We start from the raw sequence: 27,973 nt of genomic DNA, 5'->3' as shown, positions 1-27,973 counted from the left end.
GGAAAAGATAAAAGGAGGAAAAACCCCACCCCAAGATTCTAGACACAGAGAATGCTTCAAAGAAGAGGTATTTATTACAAAATTAAATTCCAAATTCTACCTCATTTTCCATTATCACCTGTACAAAATACATTTATAGCTCAAGGGAACATTCTCCCATCCACACCATATGGTACAGTAATTGCACTGTAGTTAAAGACATTCAGTTCATGGACAGATGCACACACACACACACCCCTACACACACAGGCAACACTACTAAGAAAGGTTCAGGATATAGGACAGAATTACAAAAGAACCCCTCTCACTGTTGCTCCAGACTCGTGCTTAGCCACAGGCAAGTTCTTGAAGGCTGGCTCAAAAGAGTGTCTCTTGTAAAACACAGTAAGTTCACTTGCAAAGCAGGATCAATTACAAATTCAGTAGGAGTGGTATCTATGCTAGTATGTCACCACCTCAGATATTACTGGCAATAACCATAGCCCTTGACATTCAAGTAAAGAACATAAAAAAGTTTTAAAAGTGAAGCAACTTGCAACCAACCACACAACCAAGGTCTTAGAACTTTAAAGACAGAGAATTTTCAGTCCTGACTGCTCGCAGCCCACAGCCCTGCTCCAAAGCAAGGATGCTATGGAGATGGTGTTCTTATCCTCAGCGTTCCTTTCCCAGCAGAGAAGAGCCTTATGTTGTTCTAACAGTCCACATGTTTTTGCTGACATAACACACTTGCCCATGAGTGGGGTCACTCGCTGTAAAGGGGGAAAAAATTTAGCCTACATTCCCCAGCTGGCAGAGGCTGGCACTGCGAAGGAGGTTTTCACATTGCCAGCAGGACCCTGAGAGGAGGAAACAGTGCTTGTGCCCAGAGTGCCAACCCAGAGGGTCACTCAGGCACAGCATGGAAGGGAAGCTGCCAAGTGTGGCAATGGAGAATTTCAGGTTAATGCCTTGTGCTTCCATGTTAACAGTTGTTGTGCTCTCCAATCCCTTGAAAACAATTCTCAGAGGGATTCAGGAGGGACAGGAGGGAACTATCAAGTAACACATTTGTTTACCTCTCCGTAACAAGGTTCTGGTTTTGCCCTCAGTACATGTGGCAGGTATTCATCCACTCAGACTACTACAAGATGTCCTGTCCTACCCCTTATTCAGGCATCTGTATGAAATGGATGCATAGCCCAAAAACTGGGGGAAGCAAAGACATCTCCTGTACTTAGGCATACTTCAAGAACCAGAAGGAAGTGGGAAGATATAAAAAGGTATATCCTGTCAATGCCCTTTGTGCATCAATTAGCCTTTCCAATCAGGATGCAAAAAGAAAACCCTGTACAGACTAGAGAGTGGTGGCAGCTTTCACACTCCTAGGGCTGCAAACTGATGGCAAACAGTGATGACACAAAGTTCTCCACCTGGACCAAGGGCAACCTTGGCACAGAAATCTCCATTCAAATCCTCCTCACAGTCACATCTGAGTCTCATAGCATGAGTAGTCCAGTTCCTGGAAACAGGCCAGTCCCTGCTGCTGGAATAAATATGTGTGTGTATCAATGTCCTGAAGCAACTGTTAACAGAAACCTTTTAAGATGGATGGATTGCCTAGGATAAAGCTAGATGAGCCTAGAGGCCCTCTACCTATCCTTCAGAGACTGAAGTGTTGAAAATAGAGTTTACACACCAAAAAGAATTTGAAGCAGGGAATGTGGCAGCCTGCAGTTTTTTGTGATTTGAATCCATGGATACAGTTTGATGAAATATTTTGTCAGTGATAAAAGGAGCCCTGTCAAGCAAGGTTCAAAGAGAGCAGCTGCTCAAGAGAACAGCACCTTCTGGCCTCAGAAAGCACCATTAGCTATTTTCCACATGACTGGAGAAGACGACTAATGAGCAGTTCTCAAAACGAACCTGAACTCATTCCACAAGCACAACTGGAAAAACTGAACAAAAGCAGCCCAAATTCCATCCTGAAGGCAAAGAGTACCTTGCACCCATTACCTCATGTCTGTACCACTCAGATAGGTCAAGACAGAGTCAGGAAGGGAATCCAAATTATTGTATGCTATTGACCTCAAAAAAGATCAGTTACTATTATGTTTCAGCCATGGCTTGACAAATTCTGTTTGAAGAAGCAAATATTGAAGGTCAAATTCTAATTAGAATAATTTTTCAGTATTTTTCTCCTAAAAGAAGAAAGAGCTACATCAATTTACACTTACTTGAAAACCCAACCCTTGGAGTCCAGAGGGTGCAAAGGAAATGTCTGCCCTCTAGTCTTCAATGTAGACCTTTCAATCATTTTAACTCCAGAACAAAAATAAAAATTCGGCTGGAAGTTGCTCCCTCTTGTGGAATAGCTAGATTTTTTTTTTTCACTGTATGCCTCCATCCCCTTACCAGCACAGAAGACCTAAGAAATAGACCGGTCTCAATGTCAATCAAATGCTGTCAAGAGAATTTCTGAAGGGACAGTCCTAAAGAAAAATAAACCTTTTGTCTGTATTGAAACAGAAGCCGGATTTGTGCATGGGAAGGTAGGATGGGAGCATCACATTTGCCACCTTCAGCACTCAGCTGCCAATCCACATCCAAAAGGTTATTAATAATAAATGCAGGAGGGACTCTAGCCATGGAACAGACTGGCTCATCTTCTTCAGGCAACTCCTACAAAACTGACCCCTTCATAGTAACTGAACAAACCAAAGTCACTGACTCAATTTTTGTATTCTCAAGGTTTAATCTGATTAATAAATAGTGTTAGAAACTGTAATTCCAAAACACTCCCAAGTTTCTTAGATTTTTGATGTTGTTAATGCTAAGGGGAAGTGTGTAATTGTATGTGCTGGAAAAAAACTCCACACTTTAAATTACAGCTTTTGCCAGCTCTTCTGGCAAATCCTCCCCATGACAATGAGACTACCTTAGGGAAAGCTCATATTGAGGATAGCAATGTATTAAGTCAATAATCTCACCAAGAGTAGAAGATGCTGAATCACATTGCTGCAAGGCAGCACTGCACTGTCTGCCTTCCACTTTGCCGACAGTTACCAATTTGCTGCTGCTGTCAGATCTGGCAGGTTCTGAAGAGTTTTGCAGCCTTCTCCCACATCCCTCTTGCCTATATATCACCTCTGTGAACCCCTGGCTCATGCAGGTAGGAGCACTTCCTGCAATAACAAGTGGAAAAGAATCATCAAACCCAGCAACTGATCAGCACAATGACTTCCTACCATGTTTAAGCAGCAGATGATTAACTCAAGCCTTTAGAATCAAAAGCACAGGTCCATCCCATCTGAGTTAGTATCTATAGGAGTCAGCTTCTGGAGAGATGTGACATACCAAGCCAGAGCCTTACAAAAGCAAGCAGTTGCCTTACTGAACAATGCTATGGATCTCTACTAAAGAGGAAGAATGAAAGGAAGTCTGACTGGAGTCTAGTTCCCCCCCACAGAACAACTATGCTAATGCAGCCCTTCTTTGTGGAAGAATATATATTAGAATCCAAGATTAGTAAGAGAAATAAATGCACAATCCATGTTTAAAGGCAGACACACCCACCTGCTGCTCTCCCTCTACCTGTAATTTTGATGCAAGGCTATGAAGCAAAGCAAGAACTCTGAAATGAAAGGCATGAGTTCATTGAAACATACACAAAAGAGTTTTTCAAATACTATTTCTTGAGATGGGAACACAGCTGGGATCCAAGTGTCATTCACTCTGGATGCTACAACGTAGAGACTTGAACCATGACAAGAAATTTAAAGTGGATGAAGAGTACGAAATGGAATAAAAGGAACATCTACAAAAATAAACCTAACACAGGATGAAGGCACCTGATAAATCAAATTCCACTTTCTTGGAAGGAGTGGATTCAACATCCAATGGCTCTTGACATTTCACAGACAAAGAATTTTTGCCTGGCCTCACATTTCCTTCAATACAGTAATTTCATGTTCATCAGTCTATGAGAAGGAACTTGTTCAGTATGGGAATATACTGAGCAGATATTTTGGCACCAGCAGCCAGTTTTGCAGATGCCACATTCATTGAGATGAAGCCTTCCCCTAAAAGTACAGGCACTGGCACTGAAATAGCTGGGAACAAAAGCTGAATGACAGCTGTCTGTAAGCTTTCCAAGCTATCATTTCAAACTCTAGTACACCCCCGTGCTGGTCTCCACAGCATACTGGGGCTGAAAATAAATCACCTGCCATTTCCACTGTGGTTTCCTTGGCAGTTTCAGACAGAACTGGAAAGAAGCTACAAAGAGCTGAGCTGGAACAGTCTGGCTCTGGAAAGAGGCCTGCTAGGTGAGTGTTATAAACAATTAAAGGTGACCAGAAAGCAAGGCAGTATATAGGGATAAACAACTTCCATCTCTGCAGAGGGCCTGGGAGACAGGCAAGGCACAATGGCTCGGGAGATTTCAAACGGACCCCTTTCAGTGAAATTTTAAAAATTCAGGGTCAGAACAAAAAAACCTTCAGGCAGGCAAGGCAGGTAGAAGGTCCCCCAGATACTCATAGTAAGCTTTCAAAAACCCCACAGTAAAAAAAGTTGTTAATCATTACAGAAGTCCTATAGTGCTTCAAACTGTAGTGGTGTTTAGATTACAAGAAGGAAGACACACACACACATACAGGGTGTACATGCAACCGCAGACAGCCTCCAACTTGTACTGGTCTGGCTGCTGGAATGCCACTGCTCTTTGACTGGCATATTCTGCTTCAAATAACTGGCATTTAGGCAGCCAGCTGTCCATTGATATAACCTAAGAATTCAGGACATAAGTATTTTAATTTAAGGGGACCTTCTCATCCTCTGCATCTTCCAATGCAGGCAGTGCAAACAAATGCCAAAGCAACAGGGTTACTATACCCAGAGTTCTCAAGAGAGGGCATTTTACAGCCACGTCTTCAAAGCACCAGAATCAGCCTGACATGCAGCAGATCTCATGTTTCTGATTTGCCATTCCCAGGCTTCCGTTGCTCTAGAACTCCCAGGAGTCCATCCACCGGAGTCCTGCCATGGGGCTCCTAGGGTCAGAGGCCATGGGTCCTATCATCCCATAGGACAGCGGATGGAAGAGGTAGAAGCTGTGGAAAGAAACCAAATGTCCATCAAACACTGCACAGTCTTCTGTCTCAAGAAGTTTGCAGCCTATGGGACCTTTGTCTTTGGGCAGCTCTAAGCTCCACTGGGGACCTTCTAATCTCTGCTGAACACAATATATACATAGCACACAGTTTTAACACATGTGGTACTTTCTCTTAGAATCTGATTAAAACCAATAACGGAAAATTTGCCTGTATTTGAGGAATATGTCACCACCATTGGGATTAGAACCACAAACCACTGAAAAGCGGGTTTGGAGGAGAAGAGCATGTTCACACTGTGTGCTACAACAAAAGAAAGATTCCCTGCAATGGAAAGATGTTCTAAAATGCATTACTGGGATACAGATGCTGAATCTAATAAAATTTGAGGGTTTAGGATTGGGCTTGAGGATGTCTGACAAATTCAGCAGAGAGAAGAAAACAAAGGCTAAGGATAACAAACAGGCAGCATTTCTATTGAGATGGCAATTGTCACACCTTAATGAAAAGTTCAGTTTTTAGCACTCACCTGTACAGGATGAGCAGAACCAGTGCTAGGAACCCACCTCCATACACCTTTCTAGCTGTAGTGCTGGGTGACAAGAACCCAGCACAGAACTTCAGTAGTGCATCCCAGGTGATTCCTAGGAGTAGAAAGGGGTAAAAGTCAGGAGAAGAACAGAGCTGCTATGATCACAGACTAGGCTGATGAAACTCTGCTAACACCAGAAGACCATGTCAATTTTTAAATTAATTTACCTTGGTAACCTTCAGAACTATGGAGACCGTTTTGTATCAGCAGAAGGTTTTTTGTGTCCTACCTTTCCATTTGAATAAATACAAAAAAGATCTGGGCCCCAGTTATTAACAAAGTTGGTATAAAATCACAGGAAAAACTACCAAGGCCAAGTTATAAACAAACAGGACATAAAAGTGGGGGCAGCAAACGAAGGGAAGTAATTTATATAAAAGAATATATAAGAACAGTGAAATAGCAGAGACTAGGAATCCCATTGCTAAATTCAAATGCCCTAAGCACTAGATATGGCTGTCTCTTCAGGGTGATAACAACAACAACAAAAAAAAAAAGGCAATTTTGGCACTGCAAGCTGCATTGTGAAAAACATTTTGAGTCAGTCAATGCTTTCAAGCCATTTGCACAAGCCAGCAGAAAGCCTATAAAAATAACAAACTTCTCAGCCTGAAAACATTCAATTTAACAGAATATCACCTGTTTCCCTACCTTGTCTTCTCCAAGACTCTAGTATTTACCTGTCAACATGCTGGAAAAAAGCATGGCAGGAAAGTAGTGGTGGAAGTAGAGAACTCGTCCCATCATAAAAAAAGGAAGGTAATGAAGGAGCCAGCCCAGTGTGATCTGCCCTCCACCACGAAGCACGACTCTGGACAGTTCTGGAACACAAATAAACAGACTTCAGCAGAGAAACTCAGCTACAGTTCCTATGTGCAAATTGTAACATACTAAGTAAACTCAACAGCAATGATCTTTGCAGGAAGTCATGTATTGGTTCGGAATTGCTTCAAGCCTCTGCAACATCCTAGTTGCATTCTTTACAAACATACAACATGCTCCTCTGAAGAGCAGTTAGAAAAGATATACAAAGACAAGGTATGGCAGGAGATCTCAGGATGTGCATCAGACTACTCAGGTGATTCCAGTTTCTAATGGTTTTCATTTTCTCTGCAATGAGACTGTGAGCCATCCAGATGATCTCTTTGTCAGCCTTTCCTGGAAAGAAGTGGTGCCTAGCTTTCAGAGCCTGGGAAGGGGCTAAGAGCACTGGTGTCTGTATACAGCTTAGCCAATAACTTATTCTATAACTGAGTAGTTTCCCATCACAATTTAGAATTCACTTTCCACGAGGAGATCTACAAAATTAAGCAACCATTGATGTAAACTGGAATGGTCAAAGAATGACTAATTATGGCTTGTGAAAAATTCCATAACCTTGGCAATGAACATAATAAAGTATTGTTTTATCTCTTGCATTTGTCATTTGTTTTGCAAAAATATCAGAAAACATTTCTTGTCCTAAAACACTGTGCGTACTACTGAGTACAGAGCACATGCAGAGCTTGACAGCAGGACATTGATTAATTGGCCTGTATCCCTTGCAGCCAGTGTAGGTAGCCGTGCAATACTTCTGTTGATTTGTGGTGTTCGCTATTAAACTACAGATACAAAGTTCTCACTCTATTCCTTGTGGACTCTAATTGATAATCCAAGCTCAGTGGTTTCCCGCTCTTGACACAAAAAGTCCTGCCATCCACACACTTTTAAGGTGCCTGCAAAAGGCATTTATAAAAAGGAAGACTGACCTCACCTTTGAGTTCAGATGTCAGTTGGACACCTCTCTTCAGGGCCACTGCAGTGCAAACTGTTATCAGAAGATATAACCCAATAGTGACCAGATTTAGCCACCAAATCACCTACACAAGAGAAGAAGAAAGATCTGGGACTTTATGCCGGACATAATGGATGGATGTGAGAGGAAATGAAAAGCAACATGCAAACATTTAGAGTACAGTAAGAGAGACAGTTCAAAAGGAGGAGAAGGAAGAGATACTGGCAGAAGCAAGAGTAAGCTAAAATTTGCTAAAGACATTGGCTTGGAACCTCCCACTCCAACTTACCGGGTTTCCAAGCAAATAAACCCGATAATCTGTCTCATTGACACCAGAAAAACGCAGTCCCTGAGGAAAGAGATCAGAAGGGAGAAAAGCACATATTCATCAGTCGAGTTTGTATTTTGCACAGCGTCTAAGGTGAGACAAATGCCCATCCATGCATCTCAGGTGCTGCAAAATAAAGCTGACAGCATCTTCAATGCAATTACGAGGTGCTATGCTTCAAAAGGCACTGCAAAAGCACTTGAAAATAGAAAAGAAGATGGATTGATCAATATACCTGGTAGTTGATGGGCCAGTGCCAAGGCTTGGATGTAACTTCATTGTCCTTCGGTTTGAGGCCACTGTTTCCCTACAGATAAGTCAACATAAAATTTGAATGAGCAGGCAGTTATGCTGTAATGTCTGCCCCAAAATGTCTGTGTACACAAACATACATCAATACTCTTCTGGAGTGAAAGCTCTTTTTTGACCTACATAAACACATCATCTTCCACAAAGGTCACAACGAAGACTATGAATGTTTTAATACTACTGCGCAAATGAAAATGGTTTTTGGGTAGCATAAGAAACTGTATTCTCTCATTTCTCTTCTCCAGCTTCTCTGTCACTGACACATGTTGCATAAGCAAGACCTTTATTCATTAAGAGACTACTGTGACAGGTTTCCCTCCACTATGAAAAAAAAGCCTCAAAGATTATTTCCATGGAAACTCATGCAGGTGCTTCCTCACCTGAGACAGCACTATCACTGATTGCCATAGAAACGCTTTACAATAACACTTTACAAGCACCAACAATAATGTGCTTGATTACTTTTTTTCTCTTAAAAATCTGAGAAGAGCCTTACAAACAGTAGCAAAGAAAACCCTATACTCCTTTCTCAAAATAGTAACTTCTCATTCTTCAGATGAATGATTGAGGAGCTGGAAGCTGAAGTGCTGTGGCCAAGAGCACAAAGAACAATCATGGGAAAAGACTGCAAGAGCAGTCTTGCAAATATTAAATCTGCTCCTTTTTTTAAAATATATATTCAGAGATAAAAAGGAAACTAGAAATCACAGCTCCTCCATTAACCTGAAAAAAAATCAGAAGTTTGCCATTTTCAATCCAAACACTTATTGTTCTTCTACGTGTCTGTTTAGCTAATTTTCCTGATTTTGACCACAGCAATATCCTTCAGTTTCACAAATACTAATTTTACTCTAAAGCCTTACAGGAAGGTAGGGAAAACATTACATTACTAGGCTGTAGCTAGATCACACCAACAGCAGAGCCAGGCATTAAGTCCAGGGCTTCCAAACTTGGACTTGGAAGATTTAGCTCCAAGACCATCCTTTTTTCTAAGTATAAATTCAAGTAGGTTGCTCAGGCATGTAAATTCTGCCCTAACTTGCTGCCGTCACCCAGATCTCTCAGAAGGTGCTATTTTTTTTTGATGAAAGAGAGAGAAGGAAGAAAATTATAATCTAGAATTAATGATACCCTACCCGAATCATAACCATGTGGGATTCTAGCAGAATTTCTGCAAAAGAAGGCTTCAAAACATCCAGGCTGATATTGGGCACTTCAGAAAAGGAGAGAAAAATAGATTAGAAATTTGTATGGTTTACTTTTATTTGCCTCTTTCATAATAAACTAAACTCCCACTTCCTACAACAAATCTGCTTCTAGAACTTCTTTTAATTCTCTAGGCAATTCATTCATATTCTAAACACAGTGGCTTGCAGTCAAAAGATCCTCCAGTGAATTTTACAACTGGAGTACTCCTAAATTTCCTCCTTTTCTTCCAGAAGCAACAGAAATACATAAATGTCTGTGAAATGAATTATTTGTATTTCTGTCTGAAATTAGAGACATACTCTTCATAGGCAGCTCTTTATTTGTAAAAGAGCCCTAAGTGTGGGAATGTAAAATGCATTACAAGAGAAAAAGAAATTCTAAGTCCAGGATTTCTCTCACTTGGTTTGCATGCAGTTGCTCTCACAGGAGGAAGAACAGTAAGTGCTTTAATAACTCAGAACTCAGCCCAAGTCACCTGCAATTCACTGGATGAAAATTGTGTTGAATAACCTGGGCCAGATGAGATTGTGAAACATATGAAACTCCTGGATGAGGCTGCAAGGCCCCTCTGTCATTACTGGCAAACTTAGATCTCTGTTACACAGTATCCATTTCTTGATGGTACTGCAAAGTCATTGTTTAGCACACTCCCAGGGAGAGAAGGAAAAAAATACACCTTGAACAGAGTGGATCCTAGCTTTTCTTAAAAATCACTGAAATATATACAACATACTCATATCAATGACAATAATTCCCAATTAAACAATGTTATAAATAAAAGTCTATACTGGAGTGCTTCACACTGCTGTAACCCATGAAGATCTTAAAATCCTTAAGTCTTTGTATTTCCACTACACTTCAAGCAGTACCACCAGCTTCCAGTATAAACAGTGAAACAGAAAAGGGCTCTGCACCTCTGCACAGGCTCAAGTTCAGCAAGTTTGCACTTAAGCTGGGAAAGAACACATACATTTCAAATGCAAAATGCCAGTTACTGCCACCTGATAGCTCATCCCTTCCTTTAACAGTAAGCCAATTTGCACTCTCGGAGGCAAAGGAAATAAACTACTCACATTTAGGGTTAATATGATCTTCAAAGTTCCAGAGGGAATTGGGGGTCTCCTTCAGGTATGGTGTACAGGTGACTTCCACTTGTTCCCAACCCCTGAGGATCAGCAGAACAGTTAACCACCATCCTACAGGAACACTCAATATTTCCATTTCATGTTTGATTTTTCTCTATTTCGCTTTATACTTCTCCATAACCCCTACCATTATCATACAGCTTCAGCAGTTGCATTCTTACATGCTCTAAGAACCATGTAGAAACCAAAACAGATTTGCAAGGCAGTCCACATCAAAATTCTACTGGATATTTGAACCACATTTCTCACTTTGGACACATAAAAAAACCTAGGCACATATATAAACAGCAGGATTTTTGAAAATTATGCACATTCCCAACTACAAACTACTTCAGCTCAATCCTTATAGTCCCTCCAGAAGAAAATCACCATCGCTAATTTAAGTCAAGCCATACCTACAACAACTGCATTACAGAAACAGAAGAATTACCATAGAGTATACCAATAGCTGTTCTTTAGTCTATCACCCTATGTCTAGCATGTGACATCAAAGACTTTGGGAGAAAATGCATCAAACCTGGCAGTAATATGACAGATTAATCTATCAATCATCACTTAGCAAATTTCACTTAAGTAATCCAGTAATTAATTACCACTTAATTCTCTGAAGGACGGTGATTACTACCCCTTAAATTTCAAATGTATAAAAATCCAATATACTCTAACCATCCTTATTTGCAGTTAACAAATATTTTTTTCCCCTCAGCTTTTACTATCATCAATATTTTGTGGCAGTAACTTCCATTCACATAGTAAGTTGTTAGTGGGGGAAAAAAAATAAAACAACTCACAACCGCTTTTAAATGCTCATGATGGAGACTGGCTTTTTTTTTTTCAACCAAACACATTATTTACCCATGAGCACAGTTTTATGGTGGCATCTAAGTGGCATTTATACTCCTGATCAGGCAGTTGCCAGAGGTACTTGCCTGCTATCACTATGATTCAGCATCCACAGGATTCCTTAGAATCTGGTTTTACCACAATACAGTGAAGGGAAACCTAAGGTAGCAGTAAGGGAGGCAGCTCTCAAAACAGCAGCAACATGACTGCACAGCCTCTGCTTCAGGATCCATGTCACCATCCCACACAACGCAGCTTTACAGACAGGGCAGCTTGCTTGACATCAGTCTGGATGTCTCTGCATACGTCTCATTTTAATGATGAAGATATGTACGTCAAGGACATATAAAATCCTAACTCCTGTTAACAGCTGCTTGTAACCACTGCCTCTCTTCAGATGCTGCATGCAAAAATGGCAGCAGGTCGTCTAATCACAAGGTAAATTAATACCAATAAAAAGCAATTTTAAAGATTATGATACAGACGAGCATGAACTGCCCCAGTTTCTAGCAATTTTTGCGAACCCTAAGGATAAAACGTGACTTAAAAAACATGTATGTCATCCCCTCCTGGACTTACCTGATGACAAGATTTATGTCCATGCCACTCCTAGATCTCTTAGTATGAGGTATTATTTTTCAGACCTGTATCCCTTCACTGTAACAGACTGCACAACCCTAACCCAGATCTTCCTCTCTGGTCATATTTTTAGTACCTGCTAGTTACACTTTTGTTCTTTTAAAGAAATGGAGGAAATATGGTTATTGCTTAGTCTGAAAGCACGATCGAGTAAAGGAACATGTCAGCTCAAGGCCTTGCAGGAGTGGACGGGGACTACAAACTATTTACCATTTTGGCAGAGTCTTTCCAGAAGAGCCCAATATACACCCTGTGGCCACATGGGTTAGCCGGACCTGACTCCGCAGCACTTTGATGAGCTTCCCAGTCTTTCTGCCTACCACTTCAATCCGCCAGAAGTCATTGGAGTCTCCTGTTCCATTCTATCATGCAAACATACCATTGGAGAAAAAGAAAACACAAAAATAGAAAAAAGAAACAAGAATGCCCAAACTAGAAGACATACAGAAATGGAGTTCTGAAACTCTAATGGTGGCAAAGCTAAACAAACTAGCCCAGACCACCCTCACTCACACTTCACATAAGAGATTCCCCATCAGGGAAGACATCATTCTAGACATAAGCAATCACTCACAAATACATCTCTATCTTGCCAACCTTAATTTTGTTTGCTTTCAACTTATTCTTGACTGTAGCTCAGACTTACAGCATAAACAGGGGTAACTTGGCTGCTTCACAAAAGGGGCTTAGGCAACAGATCTTTGTGTTTAGAAATTCAGCCCTCAAAGCAGATTTCATCTTCATGATTCAAAATTCTGTCACCATTCTGTCAAAAAACCACTTGTCTATGTGACAAGGCCAAACACATAAAATAATACTTGTCAGAGCAACTTCAAGGTTGCTCAGTTTGTCATTTCTGGAGTTGAATGCTGCCAAAGCTAGACTGACAGTAAAAGTTTAAATTATTTTTTTATCTGTGTTCACATTAAATAGACCTTAAATATGAGATAAGCCATTTCATACTACATCAGCTTTTTCCTTCAGGATGGCAGATGTCCTTCTATCATCCTGGCTAACAAACTAAAAAAAGCAACAATAAATCCCCTTGGCATGATATGAACTCTCCCCAAAAGAAGGAGCTTTTGTTTTATCTTGCCTTCACTTACTATTCCATAGCCAGTGACCTGAAAATGCTTCCTTGTCAGGGGAGCCTCATGCTGGTGACTGTGCAGATTTCTAGAAGTTCTGAAATGAAATTACAAGTCAAACCTTTGAACCTTGTCAATTTGTGATAAGAACATTGGTTTGAGCCATTCAGAGATCTGCCAGTATTCTAACCACTGAATTCCAGCTGAGGGCATGGCAAGATGCAGCCTTAACAGGATGGGGGACATGGAGTGAAACTCATGCTTCCCAGCATGCGACTCTGAGCTTATGCCACACTGGGCAGTGATGGAAAAGGATGACAGCATGAATACATCCAACCCTCAAACTACAATCTACCACCTCCAAAAGGGAAAGAGATTTGTTTCATTTTGCTCTGGGATTTTTTTTTTTAATTAACAATAAAAGTGTGCCAAAGAAATGAAGAAGGAAGTAAGACCTTTCGTGATGATCAGTTTTGCTTTTGAGGGGAAAGACTGTACCAGTTAGGGGGAAGTCAGTGGCCACCATTTAGCAGCAGCACAGTGCTGACAAAGAGCCTCCCACCCTGGCAGGGACTGCCAGCTGAGGCAAGCAGAGAAACCTGGCCACAGCCCTTCAGCCCTTGGTAGAGTTGCTGTGCCAGTGCCCAGCGTGGCACTGGGGCCTGGCCGGATCTGCACAGACACCACTGTCCCGTGGGATGCACCGCAGGCCAGCCCCGGTGCCACCTGCCAGACCCTGCCCCCAGCACTGCCCATTCACCTCCAGTGCTGCAGACCTCAGCAGGACTTAACCCTTTTGGCCTAACCAAGGTTTTATCATCCTCTTTATCATATATTTGATAGTAAAGTCCAAAATTCAAAATTAAAAAAATTAGTCTTACATTTTTAAAAAAAAATTAGTCTTACATTTTTTCCATCATTCTAGAAACCTAGTCAATGATTTGTGCATATGCCATACTGAATACAGTATGATGTGATTTCCTGGCTCACAGATTTAGAGGTTCTGTTAAATCAAAGCTGTGAAAGCACAGAGCATTTTGGTACAGTGACATTAGATTAGACAAAGACTAAATATCAAGTCTCTAGAGTTCCCCTGCTTCCCCTTAGGTACTCCCTGCAGAAATGGAAGGGACCAGCTTTCACTTTCATTCAAAGTGTTTAACTGCTATGCTCTCAATGCCGTTGAGAACTTCAGCAGGTGGCTACTGCCTATGAACAGGATACTTACAGTATCCTGACAAAAAACCTATATTCTATTTGCCTAGAAAATTCAGCATGGAGACAGGCAACAGAATGAGGGTTTTGAAATTGTTTCTCTGGAAGAGTTACTCTCATTATTGCACCTCACACAACTGAATGGATCTCCCTCCTGCTTTGGTACGTATTTCTAATAAAGTTGTGTGGTTCTGTTAAAAGTTTCTCATTTAACAGACACCTTTCAAAACATAAACCATAAAAGAACAACTCTACAAACCTCACACTGGAAACTCAGATATACAGCTACCTCTGTCACACAGCCTGCTTATGCTCATCTAACCAGTCTCTAGCAGGACAAGACTCCCACCAATTTTATTCAATCACACCCTCTCTTTGAATCTCAGAAATCATCCTTACTCTTTATGTTCCAGACGAATAATATCTCCGTGCCTCACAAACTCCACAGGGCTGGAGGGGTCAGACAGATCTGCTGAAGGAAGACAAACTAATCATATCACTGCACTGATGAATTTACCAGGGTCTTAGAAAGTTTCTTGCTCAAGCAGACAATAAAGCAAACAAATTTGTGTTGATTCTAAGTCTGGTGTAAAACAGTGCTCTACACTCTAACCCTCAGCGCTACTCCAAAGAATGTGAGCTATAAATGACTCTTGCAACACTGATCATAATTTTTCTTATTTATCTAGGTTACTTACATTTTTTGCTGTTTAGACAGTTCCTGTTAATTTTTATGAACACATGCGACAGATAAAAAAAAAGGAAACTGCCAGACCAGCTACATACACTACATAATGTTCTAAACCAACAACTTTCTGTACAAACCACAGATTTTCACATTCAGTACTCTTATCTTGTCCCAAGCAAGCATCCACAAAAATCTGTCAAACACAATGTACCAGACTGTAACAGGACCCAACTCCCCAAGACTCTTAGCCACAATAACAGATTGCAAAAAATATTAACTGAGTTCAGTCTAGTTTCCTCTCTGCTGTTATTTGCATCCCTACACAGCTGAAAAATTGTCAATGCAACCTTCAGCTAAGAAAAGCTTATTTACTTCATCTGTACAATCTGGAGAAGAACCAAAACACAGTAGAAACAAAAAACAGTAGAAACCAAAACAGTAGAAACACACAATGTAAATCAAGATGGAGACAGCTTCCCCTTGTTCTTCCTCTTCTCCCCCTAAAATCAGTGAAGGATACTCTGTCCTGGAAGGAACTCAAAATATTTATGTAAAAAACAGAAGCAGCAGTTATAAAGGGCACTTTACTGGTATTTGTTACCTGTATCTGAATCATGTTTCTTTATAATCCACAGGTTATTCAAATCTTTATGTAAGTAGGCAGTGACCTGAAATGACAGGATTAATTACTTTACCAAACAAGAAAAAAGCTGGTGATAGCAGACACACATTCACCAGCAAATCAAAGCCCCAAATGAATGTACCAACACCACAGAAATCCTGGGGTTACTTTCATGACAGTGCTCCCTAGGAAGTCAGTTACAGGCCACTCCTTAACCCAGATAACACCTCTTAGCCAGTGTATAGCCCACACTCAGAAGCACTACATTTCATGGCACTTTACATGCATCGTGGGGAACAGCCTCCAAAGAGCCTGACCTCTCTCACCCTGTTTCAGAGGCTCCTTCTACAACAACAGGACATCCAAACCTGAACTCTTGAAAAATCACTGACCACTATCCAAAACAGGAGATGGAAGCAGCACTGGCTTTACAGACAGCAGAGATTTATGACAACAGGCTGACTGTGACAACCGTAACACTTCTGCCAAAAGATCCAGGCAAGGTAAGGATTCAAGGATCACCTGTTACAACCACACATGCTACACAGCAAATCCTTGCCAGCCTGCTCAGCACTACTCCATCTACTGCTACCATGGACATGGGAGACTATCTTATTCCAAGGTACTGCTCCCCAGAGTGTATGGAACTGTACTCCCTTTGCCCACTCTCCTCTTACAGAGCAGCAAGCCCTGCCCTGTGGGACCCTAGCCCAGTGTCAGACCTCTGCCTCCCACTCAGGTGGGAGCAGATGGCCCAGTGGGTGGGTGAGAGGCAGAACACAGAAGAGTGTCTGAGGGTGGGGGAAAAGGGAGAGCTGGAGGTAGAACCTCATACCTTGAGGTCAAGCTGTCAGGAGATGAGGGAAAAGTGGAAGCAGAGAGATCACTTTTTCCTCCCTAAACCTCCTACAAGTTCTAAATTTTCTTCCCCTCTCCAGAGCCCTGGAACTCCCCCAGAACCCTACAGTTATCCTACCACCAGGGCAGGGAGCAAGAGGGGAAATCTCCACCCTTTCCCACTTTTCACGAGGAAATCCCATTAGTGTCCTCTCCAAATTGCCCTTCCCTGCTTTTAGTGCCATAAAACATGCTCTGCACTTGAATTCTGCCTTTGCTTGAACCAGTTTTGCATGACAACTCCATATACTGTAATAAACATTAATGTCATGTTGGAGTATTAGAAATTCTGATTGTGACAAGCAGCAGGAAAAAAAGATTGAGACAAAGTTGTCAATTTTGAAAATTTCCTCCTCACCACAGACAGAAGGGAGTTAAAAACCAAATACTTGTGTTTCTTTGGCAACTGTCTTCCAAGGAGCTCAGAACAATTTTTAGACACTAATAATCAAACTGCAGCATACATCCTGGGAGAAGTGCAGAAGCAGCAAAGATTTGGGAAGCTTGATGATGATGGACAAAAATAAGAAATTCACTTAATTTCTGTAATTCTTAATTAGCGACAGTTCTATGATTTCTGATTTCTACTTTCACTTATTGCTTAATCATTTAATGAGAAGCCCTTAGTTCAGATAGTTTCCATAACAGCTGCATTAGCCTACATGTGTCTAATTTAATGAGCAAAGCATTACAAATTCTTTGGTAACAGACAAAGGAAGCAAGGCACAAAGGAGAGGAATTAATGTTAAGGTCACAGAGGCCGGTGGCTGAGGCAAAAACATCATACAGTAGTTCTATTCCCTTGCTTTTAAAATACAGCCAGAAAACCTGAAAGATATGTATTTGTTTTACATGTAAGTTTTACAGCCTTCCTTGAGATAACTTTCATTATGGAAGACTATTCTGAAGTCCTCTTGGACTCCATTTATGGAGGGTGGTCTTGCTATTACAGCAAAGCCTGGTTACTGTACGTCACTCCTCTGGTGCAATGTGGTAGGCTCTCTTCAAGCCTCCTTTTTAGTCAGAGTTCCAAGCCAAGTGCACCGCTGTGGTACTGAGAGGGTAACAGATGCTGAGTATATACACAGCTCCTGCCACGATGGCCCCTAGTGCTAAATGCAAATGCAAAAGTCAGTGGCTGTAATCACAGGCAATACTATCACAGCACACCAACCTGCTGCTGGCGAGCTCCAATGCCCTCCGGGTAGAGGTGCCAGTGGGAGTGAAGGTATCCCCCTGCCATGCGAAGGTTCTTCATTGTGACCACAGACCCATATGCCAAATCTGCACGGAGAACAAAAGACATAAGAGAGCTCTCCTGTATCTCCCCCAGCTAGCCTACAGTGCTCGATTAGGCATGCATTCTCCATTGTTTGGATGGAAGTTTGTTTCCTGTTTAACACATTACTCCACAGGGCTCATTGCAAGCTACCTCCCATCTCTAAGCAGGATTCAGTGAAAATGGTACATAACATTTGCCTGAAACACTTTAAACCCTTCCACTGAATTTTAACATAAACGGAAGTGCTAAGGCATTCTTTTGTATGTAATTTCATAATGAGAGTTTTGAGATAGCTTTCCCTAAGAGTATACAGTCAAATCAAAACACTGCCAACCCCTAGAGCAATACAGTAGGGAAGGGAGGCAAGCTCAGCTATTGGATAGCAGAGCTGATACCCTGGCTTAAGGCATCTTCCCTCCTAGACTCCCAACACAAATAAGAGAACTCAGACTTGGAGAACAGACCTGATGCTCTCCCAGAAGCAGCTCGGGAGCAGGGAAAGCTATAAAGCTAAACCATATTAAAAGCTCAGTAGTCCCTAGCCAACCTGAGGATTAGGGAACTACCACAGAGCCATCTTTCCACTAAATTCAGGTGAATTCTGAATACAACACAGTTGGACCCATGTCACATCGTGTCACGATATTTGATAGCTTCCATTTACACATATTTTGGAAACAAATGCCCCATGTGAACACCTACAAATCTAAGGTGAACAGGACAAACATATTTTTGTTGTCTTAAGCAATAATGGACCAAACAATAACGATATGCATGCACACAGGTCAAAACCCTCAAAATGGCATCTTTCCCTCTCGATGGAATATGATGAAACAGCTAGTGACCATGCACTGAACATGGTGTTATTTTTAGCTTTTTTCTTTTTGTCAATACATAAAACTGCACAGAGGAACAGCAAGGATCTGACCTTGACCCTGGAAGGCATAAGCCACGCTCTCCTGCACAGAGTCACGGGAGACACTGTTTTTATTGAAGCTCTTATATACACTCACAACACTCAGAGAGGTTTATTCATTTGGACACTCACGCTCTGGAATGGAGACATTATGAAGATTGTTCCCAATCAGCTGGGACTGAAATGCTGAACTGAAGAAACCATCCCCAGGACCACTACAAAAGAGAGCAATGAATGTGACAATTCAAAGTCTCATTAAACAGGCATACAAACCTCTGTCATGTGTTACCAAGTTGTTTTTACAGAAGAAAAATTATAAAACCAGACTGGGCATCAGAAGAAGAATAAGAATGGGTGCAGTTCCCTTAGAGGCACACTTCTCTAATGTTGTGAGTCACAGCAGATAGAGACAGTCTTGCAAGAAATTGTCTAGAGCTGCAAGGTCTTGAGGTCAGAAAAATACACATGCTGGCACCGGACAAAGCACCAGAACTGTCTTTGGAAGCATTTTTAGAACAAATAAACTGACCCACTGTCAGGACAGATATAACAAAGCCTTTCTCTGTGGCTACTGTAGTCTTATTTCTGCTGACAGGTAAGTGGCAAGACCAGTCAACTTTAACTGAAAAATAACAGATATGTTTTTCTATTCTCATTTAACAGTGAAATGTTTATTCACCTAATTTTTTAATGCTGGCATATGGAAAACATTACTTGGCCATTTTACTAGCTGTTGTGCTCTTTCCTTGTAAAAAGCATCCCTTGGTTGCAAGCATTCAGAAAAGACCCCTCCCTTCAGGCACACCCAGACTTCTTTAATCACAGCCATTTTTCAGGAATGTAATGATCTTTTTTTATTCACAAAAACACAAAGAATGGAGATGAGACATTTTAAGGTCCCGGAAAGAGGAAAAAAAAAAAAAAAGAGACAGAAAGTTTGGTTAGGTTACTTGCCTACTAATTCAAAAAGTCTCAAGCTCAAATTCAATTTCACTGCCAGCTTGCTTAGAGAGTTGGGGAAGGGAATTAAACAAAGACACAGCTTGTGGCTGTGCTTCTGACACTGAAAGTGGAGGACTATATAATCAATAGCCAGCAATTCAAAGCAAAGACAAGTAATTCTTCTGGAGAAAACATTGTGAAATACCTTTTATTTAACACTGCAAAATGAACAGCAAACATAGCCGTGTAGAGAGCCAACGGGAGCATGATGAGGCAGAGTACACGAGCCAGTAAATGCTTCCCAAACATGACCTGTAACAAACACCACCTGGATCAAACAGTGCAGCTGCAGGAACAACTCCACTCCTCATTTCACAAGATTCTGAGTAGCAACACTGTAGCTGGAGCTTGCTGTACAAGAAAGCTCACCAGGCTGCAGAATTACCTCAGAAAGGCCCAGAGAGAGGTAAAAGCTGAGGCAGACCTTGCTGTGTAACTCCAAAAGCTGAAGCTATGGTACCTTGAAATTTTACGGTGGGAAAAAAGATAAAAACAGGCAATAGAGAAGTTTAGCATTCTGAAGTGCTGAGCATCCCTAACTTTGGAAAAGGAGGTTGGGCAGCTCCCATTGAAAATACTTTGAAAGCAAGGACCTTAAGTTGCTTATCAATGGTACACATCTTGACCCAAAATCACAGCAAAGAGATGGCTTCCAAAATAGTAACTACCAAAGTTACGCAAGAGGGAAAAGGAAAATTTGTTCCCCCAATAAGTCTATGCAAACGTGAATGTAAGCAGGACTTCTTGGGGACCTTAAGTCCCCAAGATTTCTGTGGCTTCACTCACAGAAATCACCTTGCTTAGTAAGGATGTTCTCACACTGCAACTTCTAGTGCTGCTCAGTCAGAAGCTACAGAAAAGTCAGCAGCAGAAACTCTTCAGCTGTCTCAACATGAAAGCAAAATATTTTATTTCAACCAATTGAAAATGTGGTTTGTAAGCAGATGCCCAAGAAGCTATTACATTTTCACATCCTACTGACACTGCTGGTAGTAGAGTAAATAATGTCAAATAGAGGGTGGGTAATAAATAGCTGTGGAAGAAGAAAAAAATTAAATAGTAAAAACTGTTAGCTAAATGCCCACACTAACTTCAAAGTGGATGAAAGCAGATGCACTTGCTATTCTCCATGTTTTTTTAATATGATGCCTTAATATAATCATTAAGCTAATCATTCTCCATCACATAGTACCAGAACCAATTAATTCAGAAGTAATGGAAAAAGCTGAACACATTGCAAAACTCACTGATGTCAAGAAAGGAAAGAGTTGTTCAACTCAAGTACTTTAGCAGAACACTTAATAACCACTGGACACTTGGAAAAATGCTGATTGATGGTATATAACCAAATATAGGCAGCGGAGAGGCACAGAAACTAACCTCCAGTTCTCTATTTAAAAGGGCTTCAATATGCTTCAATTTTCCTGAAAAGGTTTTCTTTAACTAAATACTTCAATGCAAAGTTAAAAAAAGAAAGTGCATGTGAAAGACAGCAGTGAGCAACCAGAACAGCGGAGCAACACAAGCTGAGAATTCTAGAAATCAAGTTAGCTTCCAAAAAATTGCATGCAAATAATAATGAGTAGCTCCTAACAAATGCAGAGAGAACTTATTCAGGCTTTCAGGAATTTAATCCTCACCTTTTTTTTTCCCTCTCCTCAAGCACCAAGGTTGCCAAATAGCTATTCAGAAAGCATCTACCTCTGGAGGAAATTTCTTTACATATTCTAACACTCAGGGGTTTGCTGCCTTTGCTGCCAGCAGCACAAATGAAATCATTGTGCAGCCGTCTCCTGGCAGAAATCTTAGACATGATGGATTTGTTCCATTTCAAATGCAATTAACTGACTTTGCTCAAGAAGTGCTTCTCCAGAGCTGGAACATTGAATCTTCACAGCCCATATTGATTCACATTAATCAAAGAAAACAAATCACACAGCAGGAATATGAAAAAAGTCTCCCCATGCCCCCACTGTTTATGAGACAAACGAGACAAAAACAGTAAGTGAAAGAAATAGAATTTTCAAGCTTCAGAAGAGGCTGAGACAAGAGGAGAACTGAACACCTTTTAAAAGATGTGACTGAAGATTTTGTCTTCCTTCCGGTTGCAAGATAGCAAATGGTACATCAAGGTATTTCTCCAAATACCTGATTTCACAGTCCACAAACACAGAATGCAATGCAGGACACACAAACCCACTAGTAAAATTTTAAGGGCTTAGAAGAACTAAATGTGTGTGAAATCAAGCAGGCTATGGCTGCCTTCATCCTCTGAACTGGCTATGGATACTGCAAGTTGCAGAGCATTTCTATGACTCGTGCTGCCCTGCATGCTCCTGCTGTGCAGCCTATGCCCTCTTACTCTCATGAAGAAGAACCTCAGCTCACACTGCTTATGCAACCTAAGTCATGCAAGACATGCCAGTCTGCCAGGTAGCACATACTCCTTGGAAGGTCATGTAACAGTGTTGAACAGCATCTTGCTCTGGGCCACTGTAAAGCCATTCCCAATGAGCATTTTTAGCTTAGACTGAAAATTTATCCAACTGGAATGGTAACAGTTTCCCTCAGGAAAAAGTAATAATCTTTCCACAGTCCTCTTATGACAACAGGTCCTGATAAGGTGTGTTTGATTTTTTTTTTTCAAAAGCCTGCCAATAGTTTTTTCATTACAACCTTAATCTCTATTTTTCGTCACCCACATCAAATGCCCCTCTTTGCTGCAGACAGAATATCACTGTTTCAGTACAAAGCAAACAAAACAAAGAAATCCTTAAAGTAAAGAAAAGCCTTTGAAACTCACCAGTGACAGGCTGAGGTTCCCCAGCAAGTCCCATAGGTCATAGATTGTGTTCAGGCCAACCAAGAGGACTACAAAAAGGCCAACAAATTTTACCCCCATTGCTCCAGCAAGGTTCACACCAGTCAGACTCAGCCAGAACCACCAGGAGACTGAAAATGGCCTGCAGGACCAGTAGAACAAGTCAGTAAACAAAATGATGGCTACATGAATGGGCAGCCTGCGATCACAAAAATAAACAACAAATCAGTTACCCCACAAAATTACAGTCCCTCTTCTCAGGAGCCCATGAGGAATAGAAAAACAAGTTTTTCATTTAGTCCAGGATCACGCAAGGATACCGGTTTCAGATACAGGCTTGTGAAGCCTTAATACACGCTTTAGACACACTTAAGCCAAGGTAACCCTAGATCTCCCATTCAACAGAAACACCAGGTATAAGCTAAAATACTAGTGTGAAGGAAGTCTGACTACATGGAAGTTCTGAGAACAGAAACAAGAATTTTGCTCCATAATGTGCAAACTTACTTCTCTCAGAAAGCCAGGGGCATGAGGAAGAACAAGACACAAAGAGCACCCACCCATACTAAAGCAAAAAAACCTTAGTGGAAAACATCTATCCAAAGCACAAACAAAAGCTGCAGCAAAAAGCAGACAAATTATACACTGACACAAAACTGAGCCACAGAAGAGAGATGATAAAAAACAACACCAGAATTTAAAACCCTTTTCCTACTGATTCCTAATGCCTTGACGCTTTTATTTTAACTAGACAAAATCCCCATGACCTACTAAGCAACACAATAGCTAGAGCTGGCTTTTAATTTGCAGAATATCAACTACTTCGACAACAGGATTAGTTCTAAGATATGAAAAATAAATTCAGGTCAAGGCACACAGAGCTGATCAAGCACAGCCCTGTAATTTACTGCTTGCACTCCCTGGGAAATGTGCTGTAGATAAGGATGGCCTTGGATACCCCTACATGATGCTACAAGCTGCATTTCAGCCACATGGACTGAAAATACACTAAGATTGATATGATCAGTTCTTGAATGTTTCATGAAATAAAAATTGCTTATACAAAACACAGTATTTTGAGGTTTTATGTCTTTGAATTTGGGATGCATTGCAAGCAAACTACTCTGTGCAGCCCAGCCACAAAGAAGCCTTTTGACATATGCCAATACATATAAATCACCATCCCACTCTGGATGGGTCTACAGCAAATATCCTTAGCAACTTAGCAACTTGACTACTTTATTCAGAATCATCCTGGCTATATTTCCATCTAAGTTTTTGTAGCAATTTCTCTAAACCAAACAAATTGCACTATTTACCTCAGACAGCAGAATTTTTATCCGTGCTTACAGTCACAGATAAGTTTTTTTTCTCTAGCCTGGAAACAAAGTAACTTATGGTTCAAGATAACCATATTTTTGCCATTGAGGACCAAGGCCTTGAATATGCTACAACCAGCCCTCATTCCTCCTTCTCTGACCCACATTGTCCTTTATTGGCTTTCTTTCCTGTCAAGTTTTAGAATGCTTTAACTTTCTTGTTCCAGACTTGCAGTTCCATAAACTGCATAAACTATTTCTGCTGACATTTCCTCTCATGCTAAAATAATCTATTTAACACTCTCTCTTGGTATATCCCAGTCACAACAATTTCTCCCTAGCTATACAAACCCTTAAAGTAAAATTTTCTCTCCCCTACCAACAGTCATTTTCAGCTTCACATTTCCTGAAATAATCTTGTTTCAGCCATTCACACATCACCAATGGCAGACATTACTTTAACCATGTGAAAGCTGAATACCCAGAGTTTAACAAAATTATCATCCTTATCTTACCTGTCCGCACAGCTGTTACACTTCACCATACTTAGAACAGCTCCCATGAGGAAGAACATCAGAATGGGATCCAGCAGAATATATTGGGACAAGGTAATACAGCCTGTATCTGCAAAGAGACACACAGCAATGTCAAAAAGGCTTGCAGTCTTACAGTGCATCTAAGATTGTGGGAATTCAGTTTCCTCACTGTACTCAAGACAAGAAGAAGGAGAAAACTTTTGAAACAGGAGATCACAACATTTCAACTTCTACCTGGGTAACAATTAGAATGAGAGAAAAAAAAATAAACCAAAAAATAGGCAGTACAGTAGTATCTGTGAAACACCATTAGGAAATGCTGCTAACATATTCAGATGGAGAGGATTACAGACAATAATGATCTACCTAAGGCACCACCATGGTGCCAGAGGATGCTACAGGAGAAGTCATCTTTCAGATGGCACCCATAAAAAATTAATATGGCTTTGATATTTTGTCTCCATGCCTTGATACCTGCGTGTCCTCACAAAACCCCTGTTTGGGTAACTCCATTTGCAAGGAGTCAATTTCTCCACTTGGCTCAATTCAACAAGGAACTTCATTAATTTCTTATTGTGAACTCTTCTAAAGTAATGCAAGGGCTGTTAAACATTTCTGTAATTCATATGGGAAACATCAATATCTCACTACCGGGCAAAATCATTCCTGACCACCCATCTTATAAAAATTTTTAAAATAAGGTTAAATCTAATCCAATACTGTGGTTATGCAAATAATGGAAGTACCTGTGAACTACACAGGACTGTAAAGTTCTCAAGGGGACCACCAATTAAAAAGCCGCATACATACATATATATATATACACACATATATACATATATATATATATATATATATATATATATATATATATAAATTACTTTGCTTTTGAGAAAGTCTCTCATTAACTCAAATATCCCCTGGTTAGGTAAATTAAATTATCTGAACAGTTAAGATACCCAATTTTGCCGTAGCAGGAATACCTACCAAAAATAAGGATGAAAGCCGTGAGTAAGGCTGCTGGCAGTGACTTTGACAGTTCCAACACTGTGAGGTAGGCAAACGGAACCAGGCAGGAGCCAAGGAATGCACAAAACTGCAGCAAAAGATCATGGGAGAAGTTATAACCCCACCCAGGGTGAACAAGAGCTCATACCCTTTCCTTTCCTTCATCTTCCATACCTACAACAGGAGCTGTTGCAGCAGAAGAACTGAGTCACAAAGAACATTGGACAAAAGCCAACTGAACAAAGACACTGTTCAGAGGACAGAGGCTTAATCTGTTCTGCAGAGGTGTCAGTAACAACAGTCAGTCACACTCTTGCTAGACTACATCAGATATTCATAAAAGGCAGTGTCAAGTAGGTGCACTACACATCCACTACACTCAACTTTTTGATAAAATACAAGATTATGACGTCTAAGAACAAAATACACCTGTACATTATATCTTTAGCAGACCAGATTCCCCTCCCCTACAAAAATGAGACCTAGGATAGTTGGAGGAGAAAGAGCAGAAGTCAAAACAAAAGCAAGCCACACCATGGTAAAATTTATTCTCTTCAATGTCTGGTTCTAGCACCTCTTCCACCTTTGGCTCAGGAAAATCTAAACCCATGAACTTCTGGTAACTAAACTAAGAAAACACGTCTTCCCAGTTTTCATTTTTCTTTCTAGGTAGCAACAACTGGCCACTGTTTCTCCTTTTTACTTGTCATCTGATGTCAGTTACACGGCTCTTGGTCTTCCTAAATAGCAGTACAAACAGGGTTTCAGATAGAATACAACCCTGAATTCTGCCCCGCTGTCCCAGGCTCCATCAGCATACTCAGCTCAGCCTTACCCCTCTCATCCCTATGTAGTTGTGCTGCTCATATCGATCCCCTGGCTTTTGGAAAGGAAATGTACCATCATATCCACTAAGGTAGCCAGCAAGTCCAATCAGCATCTGAAGAGGAAAGGTGGAAAAAAATGGTCAGGGAAATCACATTGGAGGAAGAAGTATCCAAACTAGCAGCAGGGAAGATCTTTAAAGAAGCCACATTGATCCAGAGCATAACTACTTAATTCAGACACATCATCCAAAAAAGAGTTTATTTACAAAAATCATACACGCACACATGGCACTTTGTCTAAAGGCAAAATCCAAATTATTTTGGCTACAGGCTATAAGGATGACTGCAAGCTCAAGAAAAATACCAGGTGTGGAACTGAGCAGAGAGAATTCTGTCTCTGTAGAGTCTCCCATAGCTCTCTACCCCTTTAGTTTCAGGAGATTCAGTCTGAAAAGGAGATAACCTTGATGAGGCAGGAGCACTGCACCTTCACCCACACTACACACTCTTGCTAAAATAAGTTCCTCTTTTACAGAATAGGAAATCTGTGTTCTCAGGGTCCTTCGTGGTAGGCATCTCATTTGTTCACAAGTTATCAGGAGTTGTTTGCTTCTTTTCAAATGTAGGCCTCTATTACATATGCCCTCCAAGTGTCACATTTGATTTTTTCATGTCAAGCCTTTCAAACACCCAAGATGCAACACCGTTTGGTTTTCTTACATTTGAAACATTTTGTGCAGACAAAAAAGTTGCAAGTTGAGGCTCTGGACACAGAACACAAATTGCTATGATGTCAACAACAGTTAGGAAAGACTTCGCTGTTCGTCACATCCTTTGGCCAGAAGGCAGAGGCAGACTATTGGCCCACTCCTGTGGCTTCTAAAACATGGAACAGAAAAGCAGTTTACCTTCCCCAAAGGCGGGTGGACATCAAAGAAGAAGGTCCGATTAATGTAGTAACTTCCCATCTTCCCAAAATGAGTTTCATCCCAACTGGAAAAAACACACCAAAAAAACACAAACCACAATAACCAATCTGCTATAATGCTGAAGACAGAAAAAAAACCAAACCCAAAAAAAGTCTTTTTACTTATGCTTTTTATAGTATAGAGGCTTACTGCCATACATTCCATATGAGACAATGCATCATACTCAGTGGGAAATCATGGGGAGCACTTCAGCCATGGTAGGAAAGGTCCTTTTTCAAAGAGTGGTACTATCACTCCAAAACCTCTGGTCTGCCCTTTTGATTCCAAATTGACCTTAGAGAGACTAAAAAGTCAGCCTGCTGTGCACAGATCCCCCAAGCCGCCTCCCCGGGACCCGCCGCCCTCTCTGCGGGGAGCGGCGCACGGGCCTGGCCGGGCTGGCCGGAGAGCGCAGCGCTTCCTCGCGGCCCTCAGCGCCAGGGTCCCGAACCTGCACCTGCCCGGGACACACAGGGATCCCTCCCACGCCGGGCAAGGCCGGGGCGCGCAAGGGGCGCGGGCCGGGAGGCAGGGCGCAGTCGCCGCGCTGTGGCCGGGAGGAGGCGGACACGCACCCACCCGCACCCGGGGCTCGGGCAGGGCCCGGCCGGAGGGGCGCACGCCCCGGCCCGGCCCGTACCAGACGTGCGGCGGCTCCCGCAGGCGGTGGAAGCGGGAGGCGAAGCTGAGGAGGGTGACGAGGGCCAGCGCGGCCGGGCGGGTGGCGGCGGGCGGGGCGGGACGCGCCGGCCCTCCCTGCCCCCGGCGGGGCTCCCGCTGGCGCGGCGGCATCCGCGGGGATCCGCCACGCGCTGCAGCGCGCCGGGCGCGGCGCATCCTGGGCGCGGAGCG

The 27,973-nt window shown here is 41.6% G+C and overlaps 1 protein-coding gene across 4 annotated transcripts; it reads right to left on the bottom strand.

The window, feature by feature from the left end:
* Positions 1-51: 51 nt before the first annotated feature.
* On the bottom strand, positions 52-27,958 carry POMT2 (protein O-mannosyltransferase 2). Of its 4 annotated transcripts, none has more exons than XM_085061674.1 (21): positions 27,762-27,958; positions 27,062-27,146; positions 26,162-26,266; positions 25,306-25,414; positions 24,298-24,406; positions 22,446-22,605; positions 19,788-19,894; positions 18,773-18,855; positions 17,617-17,726; positions 15,525-15,591; positions 14,635-14,707; positions 13,039-13,117; positions 12,143-12,294; positions 10,379-10,470; positions 9,233-9,309; positions 8,023-8,094; positions 7,749-7,808; positions 7,439-7,544; positions 6,366-6,506; positions 5,623-5,737; positions 52-5,093 (listed from the first exon to the last, which is right to left on the bottom strand). In XM_085061674.1, the coding sequence occupies exons 1-21, from the start codon at positions 27,956-27,958 to the stop codon at positions 4,988-4,990; spliced, it is 2,205 nt and encodes a 734-aa protein (XP_084917800.1). In that variant the 3' UTR covers positions 52-4,987. The 4 variants fall into 4 exon arrangements, 3 of the variants coding, with proteins under 3 accessions (XP_084917800.1, XP_084917797.1, XP_084917799.1); XM_085061671.1 differs by having other exon boundaries at positions 14,635-14,704; XM_085061673.1 differs by lacking the exon at positions 7,749-7,808.
* Positions 27,959-27,973: the final 15 nt, after the last annotated feature.

Source organism: Lichenostomus cassidix, chromosome 5 (genome assembly GCF_008360975.1).
Source record: "Lichenostomus cassidix isolate B80296 chromosome 5, HeHo_3.0, whole genome shotgun sequence".
NCBI lineage: Eukaryota > Metazoa > Chordata > Aves > Passeriformes > Meliphagidae > Lichenostomus > Lichenostomus cassidix.
This window is presented reverse-complemented; position numbering and strand designations above follow the sequence as displayed.